The sequence below is a fragment of the Peromyscus maniculatus genome, chromosome 12 (genome assembly GCF_049852395.1).
Source record: "Peromyscus maniculatus bairdii isolate BWxNUB_F1_BW_parent chromosome 12, HU_Pman_BW_mat_3.1, whole genome shotgun sequence".
NCBI lineage: Eukaryota > Metazoa > Chordata > Mammalia > Rodentia > Cricetidae > Peromyscus > Peromyscus maniculatus.
This window is the reverse complement of record NC_134863.1, coordinates 84,551,434-84,566,635: the sequence shown is the minus strand read 5'-3', so window position 1 is coordinate 84,566,635 and position 15,202 is coordinate 84,551,434. Positions and strand designations below refer to the sequence as shown.

At 46.6% G+C, this 15,202-nt stretch overlaps 1 protein-coding gene across 4 annotated transcripts in view; it reads left to right on the top strand.

Moving 5' to 3' along the window:
• The window catches only part of Kcnj6 (potassium inwardly rectifying channel subfamily J member 6), a 260,231-nt gene that overhangs the window by 158,569 nt on the left and 86,460 nt on the right, over nucleotides 1–15,202 (top strand). For all 4 annotated transcript variants that reach the window (XR_013043888.1, XM_006981358.4, XM_042259604.2 and 1 more), the window contains exon 3: nucleotides 5,951–6,871. Coding sequence is in view for 3 of the 4 variants with exons in the window: in XM_006981358.4 (XP_006981420.1) it covers nucleotides 5,951–6,871 (921 nt within the window). In the remaining variant the exon portion in view is untranslated. The remainder of the gene's footprint in view (nucleotides 1–5,950; nucleotides 6,872–15,202) is intronic.

Below are 15,202 nucleotides of genomic sequence, written 5' to 3'. Positions count from 1 at the left end.
GCACTTTCCTCAGAAAACCCTCTCCAGAGCTCTGCCTGCCTCTGCTGTAGGAGTTCCTCACATCTCCTGGTTACCAATGCCCTGTGGAGTGCGTGGTTGGGACATATCCTCTCCCGTTCTGTGAGGCGTCTATCTTTTCATCTAGCAAGGCATGCTCAACAGAAAAGGAGCCCACATGTCCAGAGGCTGAGGTCACTGTCTGAACTTCTGAAACTGGGTCAAGTGGATGGGAACAGTGTACCTGTCCTCTCCTGACACTCACTGTAAGATACACAGATACGCACGCACGCACGCACGCACCACCCACGCAAGTTCCTGCAGGCCCACCCCTCGGCAGCAGACACTGAGGCTGGCAGTCAGGAAGCAGGTGATCATATTTCATCCACACATAGGAAGCCTAGAGAGAAAAGATGAAGTGAACCAGACTACATAAACTCCAGCTCCACCCTATCCCCAGTCATGTACTTCCTCCAGCAAAACCATGCATCCTAAAGGCCCCAGCACCTTCTCAGACAGCACCAACACCCAGAACCAAGTGTTCAAACACAGGAGCCCGAGGGGGCCGTTCTCATTCACATCACCACAGCTCGTAAGACACTGTCTGTGTCCTGGACTGTGCAAGGATGCAGACGGGATGCTCCCCAAGCGCGCTCTGCTTGCACCGCCACACATCTTGGAATGCTCTAGAAATGTCATACAGATCATCCCTCAAATTCACTCGTGCACTGCAAGAAAGAACCGTTAAGTGACCCCAATGGCATTTCCTTCTATAATTCCCCAGGCACATCTGCACATGGACTCGTGGGAACTGCTCACAGCTAACAGCTGGAATGGTGGTCCTTTCTCCCTGGACATGATTCCCATGATGTAACCGATGCAGTCATGAAGCCCTGCTGTCCCTGGTCCCATCGCCCATCCCATCCCATACGGTGCTCTCCTGGCTGATCTTATCCTTCCTGTGCCCCAGGGTCTTCTACTCTCCCAGTATTGTCCTCTTGGACTTGTCTTTCTCTCAACTCTGTGATGTTCTGCCCATTCCCCATCATTCCATGATGAATGTGGTCAGCACCTATTGTCTCAAATGAAGGAGCACCACCAAGACCACCTTCTCACCGCACTCCCAGGGGGGGCCTGGCTCCCTTGGCTTGTTTTTGAAGTCACTGAAGCGGTACAAGCATCTAGACTCACTAATCATAGCATTCAGTTACCCACACACTGACTCTTACAAGCACGAACACACACATTCCATCTTGGCCTCTCTTCCTGTCCTCCTCCAGTCTCTCCCCTGACTGGTAACTGGTAAGTCTTCTTAGAGGCATTGTGTGTTTCTGGCTGTAAAAATTAGAGGTGGACTTAATAACAGAGGCAAATGTAGAATGGCCCATCACAGCCCTGGTTTTTCTTGTTCCCGGACAGATGGCAGGTGTAACATGAATCTTAAAAGGTCTTATTAAATAAAAACCTGGAGCCAGACATCAGGGTTAAAACCTGAGAGATTGGAGGAATAGGAAAAGCCACAGCTAACCTCACCTCACCAACTCCACAGCTTCCAAAGAGACCTACTTCCTGTGTGCCCTCGCCTATATGGCTTTCTGTTCTGCCATCTCATTTCCTCTCTGCCCAGTTACATCACTTCCTCTTCCTGCCCAGTTCTGTCACTTCCTGTCTGTCTGTACAGACCTCCAGACCTTTATGGTTAACTAGTGTTGGAATTTATGGAATGTGACACCACGCCTGGCTCTGTTTCCAGTGTGGCTTTGAACCCACAGAGATCCAGACAGATTCCTGCCTCCCGAGAGATAGGATTAAAGGTGTGTGCTACCACTGCCTGACTTCTATGTTTAATATAGTGGCTGGCTTCTTCCTCTGATCCTCAGATAAACTTTATTGGGGAACACAGATAAAATATCACCACAGGCAGGTCCACACACTGTTTGGGACCCAGGTTCCTTCACCTCTTGACTTCTGTATTACCCCATACACACACATAGAAGAGGCAAAGATCTAAGAGGGGGCTTTGCCTACTGCTTAAAACCTTGATCCTGAGACTTTAGATGGGGCATGACTCCATCACTGAGGCCACCTTGACAGAATGGCAGGACTCTGTGGTACAGAAATAGAAATGAAGCCAAGCCTCATAGGACCAACAAGGCGGAGTGTCTTTATCGGGACCTCAGCGGGCGCTGTCTGACTCATGCCAGAAGGAGGCAGCATTGAGCAGCAGTGACCGGACTGCCCCCACAGGAAGCCTCAACAGTGAGGCACCCAGTGTCCGTCCTCATCAATGAATTATGGACATGATTTAAACATTTTTTTTTCTCTGACACACAAACATCTTAGCCTTGTTCTCGGTGGGCCTTGAGTTATAACCTCCGCCAGGACATTTCTCAAATGATGAGCCCGTCTGTGTACAGGGCGCAGTAGAGTCTGGTCAGAGCACACGGAATGATGTCATAGAGAACTCAAGCCCTCTGTCCCACTTCAGTTACCCATTGGGTATCTGCAGCATCTAATGGGGCTTTGCGAGTTCCTGAGAGGACGACTCTCACCATCATCTAATTGTTGAGGTGCTATCAAATGAATGGGGCTAAGTGGGACCTCCCAAGTGAATGGGTTTTAAGTTAACCACAAACAACTGAATCTACTGGATGGATTTGGGTCTTCAGTAGCTGTGGCTCCTTATCTTTGCTGGTCGTGGCGTTTGTTTGTTTGTTTGTTATTTGTTTGTTTGTTTTTTAGCTCTCTCAAATCCCATGTGTTTGAGCTTGGTCTAGTCGGGGTTCTCACTCTGTAAACACTCTAGTCTATGGTCTAGTGTTTATGACAAAGGTGTTGAGAGCACAGTGAGGTGATCGGAAGAAAATGCACACTGAGCTTTCAGTGGGAGCGATCCTTTCATCTTGACAGAATCTAGGACCAGTGAGAAGACAAACCTCTGGGATTTCTGGACTTGGTTAACAAAACACCCATCCTAAATCTGGGCAACACCATCTCATGGGTTTGGGTCATAAAAGTAAGAAAGCAGTTAACGTGAGACTCCATGAAAGCGAGAAAGGAACTAACATAATCACTCACCTCTCTGCTTCCTGATGGCAATGCCATCAACAGCCACGGGTTCCTGCCGCCATCCCTTCCTCCACCATGATGGACTGCACACTCAAACCGTGAGCCAAAAAAAAAAAAAAAAAAAAAAAAAAAAAAAAAAAACTTCCTCTCTTGAGCTGCTCTTGTGGGGTGTTTTGTCACCGTGATGAGAAAAATGATTAAAACAAAAGGTAAAATCTGAGCACCAGAGTTTGTCTGTCATTGGTCACCTTACTGGGATCTCTATCTTTCTGAGCCTGGAATGCAAAGAGGATGGGAATGTGGTCCTTACCCCAAGGAGTCATCTGGCAACCTCGGAGCATCATCAACTCCCCAGCCTCTCAGAGAGGCCCCTCAGTTCACGATGAACACCTGGTGCTGGAGCAGAGGCACCAAATCAAAAATTAGGGGAAAGAGCTTCCAGCAGGGGGCTGATTCCCTTCGTTGTATCAATGTAGAAATACCCAGAAGGCTGCTGAGAAGTAGCTAACATACAAGTCATCTCCTTCCACTTCAGGACTCAGAGAAATAAAGGTTCAGAGTGGCCATGCACCACACAGCCTGCCAGAGGTCCAGACTTCAGTATGCTTCCGGCCTGCTGGGGTCCCTGTGAGCTTGCAAAGCCTTTCCTGACTGCCACAGTTTGATCTCAGTAGTCAACCAGATGGAATCCTATTTAGAGGCCACTGAGGAAAGCCTAGCAAAAAGAGCTGAGGGGAACCACCCAGGACCAAAAGCATCCTCCTATATAAAGGCTGTGGCAGGGGACAGGGGCGGGGCCCTCCACCCACGTCTCTCACCCACCTGCGGTCCCTCCCTATATCTCCATTCTGGCCCCTGCATCAATTCTGACTGGGGGGAGCAAATTTTCTTGCTTACAAATGGAAGGTTCATTGAGGCCAGTGATCTATAGGACAAGGCTCTCAAATCACACAATACGCTCTATAGATTGCATGCTTCCTTGGGTAGAAACCGAAAAACAGATCCATGCAATCAATTTTAAAGGCGACTCACCAACCACAAGCAAGACTGATTCATAAGTTAAGAGAATACCTCACAAGTCCCAGCCCTGTTTTCTTATTTAAATAAGTGATAATTTCTCCCTAGACCTCACTTCTGCTTGAACCAAGAGGGAAACTCAGCCACCACTGAGCAAATGCCTAGCTCAACTGAAGGACCAGAGTGAAAGCCTGGGGGAAGAGACTGCTCATCAAACTTTCAGCAGCTCTGAAATCACTGGCTAAACAAGTCATTGCAGACAGTGGTTTCTATGCATTTAATAGCAGAGCCCGTTCTGAAATTCCCTTTGCACTCGGCAACTAAGAGAGCTTTCCTAATGCGTTGCTAACTGGTACATTCTTCACAAAGGCCATCAGAAAGAAATAACTCCACATGCCAAGGTACAGATGCTCAAAGCTGAAGCAAAAAGCAAACCAAATGTGTGAATACACAGAGAGAGAACATTTCTCCACGCTTCTTTTTTAACCTTGGCATTGAATCAACCATTAAAGTATAAGGCATGCACCCTTCTTAGGAAAGTGTTTAAGCCCTGAAATTTGAGCAGTACTTTAAAGAACTTGTTCAAAATTCTTACCCTAAATATGAAGAGTAATAAAGAAGCAGTTTATTACAACGAGGTGTTTAATGACCTAGCATGTTGGCCCATGTCACCTGTGAGGTCATTTTCCCTTGTAATGACCCCATGAGTTGGTCCAATGGGCATTTTGCAAACAAAGAAATTAAAGATGTGAATAGTGTATTTCCAAGTTCAAGTTGCTGTAACAAACAGTAGATATTCATTGTCTTACCATTATGTTTTGGAGGCTGGAAGTTCAAGCAGGGCTGGTTTCTGGAAATCTCTCTCTCCCTCCCTCCCTCCCTCCTTCTCTCTCTGAGATGGTGTCTTTCACTCTATGTGACCTTCCACTGGTTCACGTACGTTCCTGTGTCTCGTCTTCTAAAGACATGGGTTGTATTAGATTAGGACCCGCTCAACCTGTAGTCATCTCCTCGAAGGCTTGTATTTGTAACTTTTCTCTCTGCTGTGACAGACCAGCTGAGGAAGGCAACATCAGGATGCAAGTTTTCTTTGGCTCAAAGTTTGGAGGCACGGTGGCAGGAGTGTGAGGTGGCTGGTGACATTGACTCTGCCTCAGAAAACAGGGAACAAACACCGATGCTTGCTTGCTTGTCCTTTCTCCTTCTCATTCAGGGTGGGTCTCAGTCCCTGAGAATGGTGCCCACATTCAGAGCAGATCTCTGCTTCTCAGTTGAATCTTTCTGGAAACATTCTTAAAGACATACTCAGAGATGTGTTTCCTTGGTAATTGGCTAACTACCAGAAGCTTCAATCCCTAAAGACAGTCATCCTGAAGGTTCAGGCTTCACCTATGTGTCTGGGGACATTACTGTTTAGTTCATAAAAGCATGTGACATTCATACTGGTGAGTGACAGAGCCAGTATGTCTGAATCCCAAGATGCCTTCTATAAGGAGCCTGCTGTCTCTCTCTCCCCCATGTTTTAACATCTCAGATAGAGTCAGGAGACACCCCGCCATGGGAGCAGGGGCAGTGGAAGCTCCTGGCAGGGAGCCGACGTCACAGCACTGAGCTTCATCCTGGTGTGCTGGGTGACAAAGGACTTGTGCCTGCTAGATCTCAGCACACAGCAGTGCAAGTCAACTGAGGGCCTGTCCAGATGGAGCTGAGTAAAAATGGCTGTTAACCTAGTTCATAAGTGCAAAAGTGGTATTTGAGTTTCCTGCTATAGATTAAGTGTGTGATTCCATTAGCTTAAAAAAAAAAAAAAACAAAAAAAAAAACAGCATTTCATTTGGACTCTCTTTTCTTTTCTTCAAACTGCCAGCGAATGTCCTGGAAGGCGATTCCATGGACCAGGACGTGGAAAGCCCAGTGGCCATTCACCAGCCAAAGTTGCCTAAGCAAGCCAGGGACGACCTGCCAAGGCACATCAGCCGAGACAGGACCAAAAGGAAAATCCAGAGGTACGTGAGGAAGGATGGGAAGTGTAACGTTCACCATGGCAACGTGAGGGAGACCTACCGATACCTGACGGATATCTTCACCACCCTCGTGGACCTAAAGTGGAGATTCAACCTGTTAATCTTTGTCATGGTCTACACAGTAACATGGCTCTTCTTTGGGATGATCTGGTGGCTAATTGCATACATCCGGGGAGACATGGACCACATAGAGGACCCGTCCTGGACTCCCTGTGTTACCAACCTCAATGGGTTTGTCTCTGCTTTTTTATTCTCAATAGAGACAGAAACCACCATTGGTTACGGGTACCGGGTCATCACGGACAAGTGCCCCGAGGGAATTATTCTCCTCTTAATCCAGTCTGTGTTGGGGTCCATTGTCAACGCATTCATGGTAGGATGTATGTTTGTGAAAATATCCCAGCCCAAGAAGAGGGCAGAGACCCTGGTCTTCTCCACCCACGCGGTGATCTCCATGCGGGATGGGAAACTATGCCTGATGTTCCGGGTAGGTGACCTGAGGAATTCCCACATCGTGGAGGCTTCCATCAGAGCCAAGTTGATCAAGTCCAAACAGACTTCAGAGGGGGAGTTCATCCCCCTCAACCAGACAGATATCAACGTAGGGTACTACACTGGGGATGACCGACTCTTTCTAGTGTCACCATTGATTATTAGCCATGAAATTAACCAACAGAGTCCCTTCTGGGAGATCTCCAAAGCCCAACTACCTAAAGAGGAACTGGAGATTGTGGTCATCCTGGAGGGAATGGTGGAAGCCACAGGTAAGACGGGTTCTATCCTGTTAGAAATGCATTCAGTTGAAACTCTCTGATGTGAAATGCTATGCCTATGTGTCCTATAGCCTTAAGTACATGCTCTGAGACCTCTAGCCATTTCAGTTTTTGCAGTTTTATGATTTGTTTCTTTTATTTTATGTGTATGAATGTTTTGCCTGCATGTATGTATGTGCACCATGTACATGCCTGGTGCCCACGGAGGCCAGAAGAGGGCGTCAAATTCCCTATAACCAGAGTTACAGACAGTTGTGAGGCCCCCATGTAGGTGCTGGGAATCCTAACCAGGTCCTCTGCAAGAGCAGCCAGTGCTCTAAACTGCTGGGCCATCTCTCTAGCCCCCACTTACCTTTTTAACAGCCATCCTAAAAGCAAATTAATGATGATTTTTAATGCACTTTAAATTTCCAAATAGTTAATGAAATTAGATTTTGATCTGTGTCCAAAGTTTATTTTGAATGATTTTAGAGCATTTCTCATTTAAATATTTGCAGTTATGTGTTGGCAAGCCGAAGTGGGGGAGTTAGGCCTTTCAAAAATAAGAAAAAAAAATAGCTTAATAAAACTGCTATTTTTGCCCCTTCTTTGGCCATCATTGAACCCCACAGGGTGTTAAGTGTCTCTCCACACTTGACCCACCCAGCGCTCAGCATACATCGCACTAAAGAACTAAAGATTGGTTCCTCGTAATCCGACAGAGCTTTTGTGGTCAGCACTAGTCATGAATCTGTCGGTGGCCTGTTCCCGGGCTTTAAGAACCTAAATTTCACACATGCTTCACATTCTGAGAGCAAAGTGGGCTCCGTCCACATATACTGACAGTATGCTGCAAGTCAAAAGCCTGAGCGGAGCTGCAGGCCTCCCGGGAAGTGCATAAATCCAATCCCATTCACCAACTCTTCATAGTTCTGAGTTGTTGCTACACAGTCCGGGTCCCTTCCCCCCCCCCCCCCCGCACCCCCACAACCTGTCCCGTGTTTGGGAGCCTCCAGCTTGAAACTCCAGGTTGGTCGGTGTCATGTGACAATGTATACTCTGTGAACTGGTCCCGGTCTTCCTTAACCTGGTACCCTTTTCCAAAGGGAAGTCCCTGGTCCCTCGCATCTGTCTCCCTGTCTCCCTGCGCCAACAGGAGGCTAAGTCAGGATTCCTACCAAGTCGTCCTTCTGGGGCAGAGGGAAGCCTCTCCAGTAAGCTTTTACATTTCAGCACACCGGGAATGTGAGTCTCTGTGGTCCATCACTTCTCTTTCCACAGAACAAAAGGATTTTTAAAGGATAACAATATCCACTTGGCCGTCCGTGTCTAAGGAACCCACATTCGTGAATTCCACCAATTATGGATCCGACACATTTGTAAAGCATCTGTTATTGAATGCTTTCCTGTTTCTTGCCATTATTTCCTAAATAATACAGTATAAATATTTATATAACATTTGCATTGTATTAGGTATTACAAGCAATCTAAAGTATGTGGATGAGTGTAGTATCTATGCAAACACAATTATTTTGTAAGAGGGAGTTCAGCATCTGAAGATCTGGCATCTTTAGGGAGTCCTGGAATCGATGCCCTCTGGATATGAGAGACAGCTTTGCGTTTATCTCACATCTCTGGAGCCAGGCACAGGCCTAGAAGTTTGGTATGCAAAAAGAAGTGAGAAATTGACTCTCTCGTGGGAGCAGCTCCCCAGCACTGGGATGGGAAAGACTATTGCTGACTTCTGAGTCACAAGCTCTTGGTTCCTAAAAGACTTCAGTCTGTATTTTGAACTGGAACATTGGCTGGCTGGTGTGAAATTCTAAATAGGAACTGCAGAGAGCAGCAGGGCTACCAGCTCCTCGGGCTTGAGTGTTTTATGTTCTTCTGGGGTAATAATCGATTGGAGCAGAGGGGAAAGGGAGAGGAGGAAGGGGAGGAGGGAGAGGAGAGGAAAAGGAAAGAAGAGGAAGGGGAGGAGGGAGAGAAGAGGAAAAGGGAAGAAGAGGAAGGGGAGGAGGGAGAGAAGAGGAAAAGGGAAGAAAGAAGAGGAAGGGGAGGAGGGAGAGAAGAGGAAAAGGGAAGAAAGAAGAGGAAAAGGGAAGAAGAGGAAGGGGAGGAGGGAACCAGATGAGGAGAAGAGGAGGAAGAGAATGAGGTAGAAGAGGAGAGGGAAGGAACAAGGACTGTGAGGAAGGAAACGAGAGAGCAGAGTGCCCTTGAATAGGGAACTCTGGCACCTTTGGACAGCCCTGAGCCTCTCCACCCTGGCAGAGCCCCGACCCAGAATCCCCTGGTGGTGTCTGCAGCGACAGCTCCCCCAGCATGTGCTGACTGACCATCCCGTGTTCCTTCCCTCTGGGCAGACTTGGGGATGGTCCAAGGGGAATATTCCTTTTCCCGGTCTGTGTACACAAGAATCCAAGCCTCTGGCTCCCAGTGCAAGCCCATCTCCAACAACAGCAGCCGGGCTCCACACCCCTCCAGCCTCAAAATATAAATGAATCTGAGCAAGAAAATCATTTTTGCACTGTCCCCAGGGCAGACCTTGTCTTTCTGATGACAGCTTGTGTGGAACAAGACTATCTGCAGTGAGAAACATCCTTTTTAGGATAATTAACAGTGATAGTTGCCTAGGAGCACTCTTGCCTTTCTGAGAGTTCTTAGCCACACCTGGGTAGTTGCCAGCAAAAAGAATCAAACTCTCTACCACTCCTGAGAAAACACAACACTACTGATTTTCTTTTTAAATATGTATTTTTAATATATCATATATTAAAATATAAAACATTGTGAATATGCTATATAGTATATTTTAAATATATCATACAATATATTGTAAATATATTCTATTATATAGTATAGATATATTTTATAACATATTGTAGATATTTTATAAGATAGATAGATAGATAGATAGATAGATAGATAGATAGATAGATAGATAGATAGATAGATAGATAGAGTTTCCTAATTTCTGGTTAGTAGAGGAAGGGTGTTCTAGAACATTCTAGTGGTGTTGGGAAGCTGAACATACATGTCTTGGTCCTTTCCACACGGGCTTCATACAGTTCTGTATCCCCCACAATTCCCGCCCAATAAGTGATTTCTGAAACTTCAGTGGGACATAGTCTTTGAAAATGAAGACCGCATTGGGATTCACAGGCAATAGAAGGCAGGGGAAATTTTAAGGAAGGAGAAAAAAGGTTTCAATGTCTCAAAACCACAGAAAAAGAAAACTGTGCAAACTGGAGGAAAGCGAATTGAGGTAAGGATCTGATTATTTGCTGAACAGCAGGGCTGCAATCCAGGAGCCTGAGTGACTTCTCTTAAAATTGTCCCCACTGGGCCAGGGAGGCCCAGCGGTTAAGAGCACTGTCTACTCTTCCATCCGACCCAAGTTCAATTCCCAACACCCACGTACTGGCTCACAACCATCTGTAACTCCAGTTCCAGGGAATCCAATGTCCTCTTCTGGCCTCCAAGTACACTGCACACATGTGATGCACAGACATACATGCATGGAAAAAATAATAATTTTGAAAATTTTATAAAAGCCTGTCTTCATTGACAGTGAACGGTTGTGTCCAGGGGTCTAGATTAATGAGTCTGCATTAGCAGAATCATTCTCCATCCAGGCTCAATGTGCCTGTCTTTTTTCTTATTTTTCCCTTGGAGTTTCATGCATGCATATGATATATTTCAATCATAGCTAATGCCTACTCTTCTGCTCCAGCTCCTGGATCAGCCACTACCACAACCTCCTCCTCCTAACATTTTGTCTAGTCAGTGCTCTATCTACTGAAGCATGAAAGATCAGATGTTCAAGGTCATCCACAGCAACAGAGTTAATCCCAGGCCAGCATGGAATACAGAAGAACCTGCCTTAAAAGAGAGGGACAGAAGGAAAGAAGAAAGGAAGGAAAGAAGAAAGGAAGGAAGGAAGGAAGGGAGGGAGGGAGGGAGGGAGGGAGAGAGTGAGGGAGGGCGGGAGGGGGGAGAGAGAGAGAGGAGAGAGAGAGAGAGAGAGAGAGAGAGAGAGAGAGAGAGAGAGAGAGAGAGAGAGAGAGAGAAGGCTCTTGGAGGCAGGAAGCAAGCCTTGTCTATCCTCAACGCCTTGGAGGGATCCCATTAGTCAGACTGACACCCACCATAAAGCACAGGCACACATTCTCCAAGGACTGTTGTGTCCTGGTCCTGCCTTCAGTCAGAGGGGTGACTGTGGCGACCTCTCGGGAACCTTCCAGTCATGTGATTCTATTTTTGAACATAAATCAAACCCTGGAAAATTCTGGCATCAGCCACCCAGACACCCCAGAGCTGGCTGTATGTCATCTGCAAATGTATTTTTGAAGGGGCCTTTATGTCCCCGACACATGGGCAATTTTGAGGTAGTGATGTTTACAGAAGGTTTCTTAGCTACGTAAACAAACACGCTGAGCAGCTGTGGCAAGTGTGCATTAAAATAGTAGAGCATTCATCCAGACTGTTATTTATAGAGGGCAAATGGGCCTCGCAGCTAGATGACAGGCACCCAGCGCTGGGCCCTGGGCCAGCCACTGCCTCGCTGTAGCCTTTCTGATTGAACTTCCATATTTACCTCAGTGATTATGCAGCTATGACATGCAGCCTGCCCCCCCCAAGTGGGTGCCTCAGTCCCCGTCCCCCCCTCCAGTGTGTGCCTCCGTGGCACAAACATCCACTAAGCTTCTTTGGGTTCGGGTTTTATTTATTTTATTTATTCTGAAAAATGTACAACTGATAGAAAAAAAAAATAAACCAAGCAGTATCATGAACCCCTGGGTACCTGTCATTTGGTTCTGATACTTGTCAGTTCAGAACCAAACATGCTCCTTCATTTTCTAATATTCCCCAGTGTTGCAGGATTTTAACTACGAACAGCTGAGTCCTTTTCTACAAAAGATAAAGACTCTTTGTTTTTCAAAAACAAATGTATCATGTTTTGATTGATTGATGATTGATTGATTGGGAGGGGCCGTGTGTGTGCCGCAGCCTAAGTGTAGAGATCAGAGGACAACTTGTGGGTGTTACGTCTCTCCTCCCGCCGCGTGGGTCCCAGAGCACAGGACTCCGGGTGTCAAGCTTGGCAGCGGACTGACTCCTTTCCCACTAAGCCATCTCTCTGGAACAGGAGTCTTTCTAATAGAGCCATGAGCACCATGGCTCAGGGTGGTGAAGTGTTTCCCATGCGAGTGTGTGGACCCGAGTTCAGATCTTCATATAATACACAAAGCGGGCTGTGGTGGTATGCATTGTTAATTCCAGTGCTCCTAAAGCCACATGGCAGAGGAGAGGAGAATTCCCTGACTCTCTCGGACTAGCTAGCCTAGGGCACACAGCAGAAAAACAACAAAGAGACTTTGTCTCAAACAAGATAGACGATAAGGACAAGCACCAGAGGTTGTTCCACATCTGTGCCATGAATGCCAGGGCACGCACGGGCACGCACAAACACGCACACACGATTCAAACAAGGTTAACTCTGTGCAGTTGGTAAGGATTCTTTTCAACCCTTCAGTCTTTCGCTTCTCTTTCCATCTGTGATTTTTTTTCCCCCAGCAAAGAGAGCTCACGGGAGGTTTAAACACCGCATGGAGAACTGGAGAAAATGGAGCACAGGAAGGAGCTAAGTAGACACCACCCCACGTCAGCCCTTCCATATCTGCAGGTCCTGCAATCTAAGCAGTCAACACACAGTGATTAAAAATATTTGAGGAGAAAATTGCATCTGTCCTGAATCTATAGAAACTATTTTTTGGCATTATTACACACGATACAGTACAGATGCTATTTCTGTGCCATTGACATTATGGGAGATATTATAAGCAGTTTAGAGAATATTTAACATATGGCAAGATATGTATAGGGTTCTATGCAAATTCTATACCAAAATATGTTTGTATGTTGTCTTAGGGTTTCTATTGCTGCAAAGAGAAACCATGACCATAGCAACTCTTATAAAGGAGAACATTTAATTGAGGGGGCTCGCCTAAAGTTTCCTTGGTTCAGTCCATTATCATCATGACAGGGTGGCATACAGGCAGGGGGTACCGGAGCTGAGAGTCCTACATCTTGATAGGCAGCCAACAGGAAGTCCACTGTGACACTGAGTGAAGCTGAAGCGAAAGACCTCAAAGCCCGCCTCTGCAGTGACACACTTCCTCCAACAAGACCACACCCACTCCAACAAAGCCACACCTCCCAATAGGGCCACTCCCTTTGGGGGCCATTTTCTTTCGAACCACCACATGTGTTAATATATTTATGAGGACTTGAACACCTATGGTTATAGGTAGCCCCAAGACCTCCAGGAGCAGTTCCTCATGGGTAGCAAAGGGCAATGTGTACACCAGGAAACAGAAATTGCTGTTTGGGTTACCAGGGAGGCCAGTAAGCTCTGGAGATGGGAGAAGAGCGCTGTTCCACCCCCTCTTGATGTATTCATGTGGAAAGACTGTGTGCAAGCAAAACTCACATCACCACTGAGCTTGAGAGTTTTGAGATAAAGTCTTCCCCGGTTCTTGATTTAAGGCTGAGGAAGAGAAGAGTCCAAGATGCTGCTGCTGAGGTTAAACAGCCACTTGCAGGGCAGGTCTCCGGGGCTCAAGAGGTTGGTGTTGATGTGAACTCTCTCAGCTCATTTCTGGGTGTCATCAGTGCTGTGGTTCATGAAGATTCTATAGAGAAATGTGTCCAGAACAACGAACTAGTATTTAAATGTGTAAAGTTCAGGCATCAATCAATACGCACTCATCTTTTCTCCCTTAAAGTTTTCCTTTAAGGTTCCTTTGATGGTTTCCCAACCTAATCAATTCTCTTCAAAATCCCTGATGAGATTTGATACAACCCTATATTAAAACAAGATGTGCTGTTGTACGGCAGTTCTGAAATCGAAATTAAATATTGTCCATAGAACATCCTGGGAGACCCTGATGCTGCCGGGTCTCAGTTCCAAGAACTGTTTTTATTTGCTGTAATCAAAATGCCAGTCTGCTCTGATAGGAGAGGATATGAGATTCAGAGTCTGGAGGATAACAAGGTTGGCGGCTGATACAGCAGCTCTCATAGGCTCTTCCCGGTGCTTCCCAGAGCCCTCACAGTGCCCAAGTCTCAGGTCTCCCTTTTGTTTTGATAATCTACATTTATTCCAGCCTGGGCAGGCCATTATATCCAGTTGTTTATTTCTTTTTAAGAGCTGTAAGCCCAGTTACCTAATCTTGGGGAAAAGTTAAATGATAAGATCTGCAATGCTAAGCACTTGGCTGAAAAGCTGTGCAGGGATACACACTCTGGTTAGTCTCCAGAGACTCTAGGAAAGTCTGGAAGGTCAGAATCGCTCTTCTGTACATAGAGGAGTCCGCCTCTCCTTGTTCTTTCAGAGTGAGCCTCAACTCACCTATCTATCCAAGATTTCCTTCCAAGATATTTACTTGGTATCAGCTATCCCGGGAGTAGCTTTGGTGGGGGATTAACCAATGGCACCGCCCCAGGATGGGGTAAAGCCTGCGGTCCTCACTCCCTGGGGAGCCTGTGGCCTCACTCCTGTGTGGGGCTCACATGTCCACACCAGGACTCAGGATTGTCCCACCTCCTCCGCCAAAAGCAAAACACTGCAAGAGACGAACATGACCTCTGTAAACAGGAAAGGGCTGGGAGAGAGGCCTGGCCCTTGAGTGCTTAAAGACCTGACCTGGAGCTCCAGTGTGACGTAAAAAGCCAGGGGTCATCACACATGCTTGTCAGCTCAGAGCTGGGAAGTTGAGACAGTGGGCTCTTCGGGATCACCAGCTCAGCGTCATGGCCAGCTCCCAATGAGAGGCCCTGCCTACAAAAGAAAAGTGAATGGCTCCTGAGGAATGACACCCAGGGTTGACCTCATGCCTCTATACACGCCTTCACACACACACACACACACACACACACACACACACTCCCATATATAAACAAAACAAATTCTCAAATTTCAGAAGGTGCTGAGAGAATTCCATAATTCAAGAAGGTATCAGTAATTTTGGTTGAAAAAATTAAAATACTGGCTAGAATATTTTACTATTAAAACACACTTTCCTGAAAACTGTTGCTTTTCTTTCCCCAAATGCACCATGGGGAGATCCACAAATAAATGACCAAAAGCCATTAGTGATGGTCACACAATACACACACCATGGATTCAAACTCAAGGGCACATGGGACCAGGGAGCTGAGTCTGCCCCAGCACGGACTATGCTTTTCTTACCCAGAAACAGCAGTGTCCCCATTAGGAGATGCTGTCACCTGCTGCAGTGACTCTAATGACCACAGCCTGAGGTCAGGGGGGTTTCA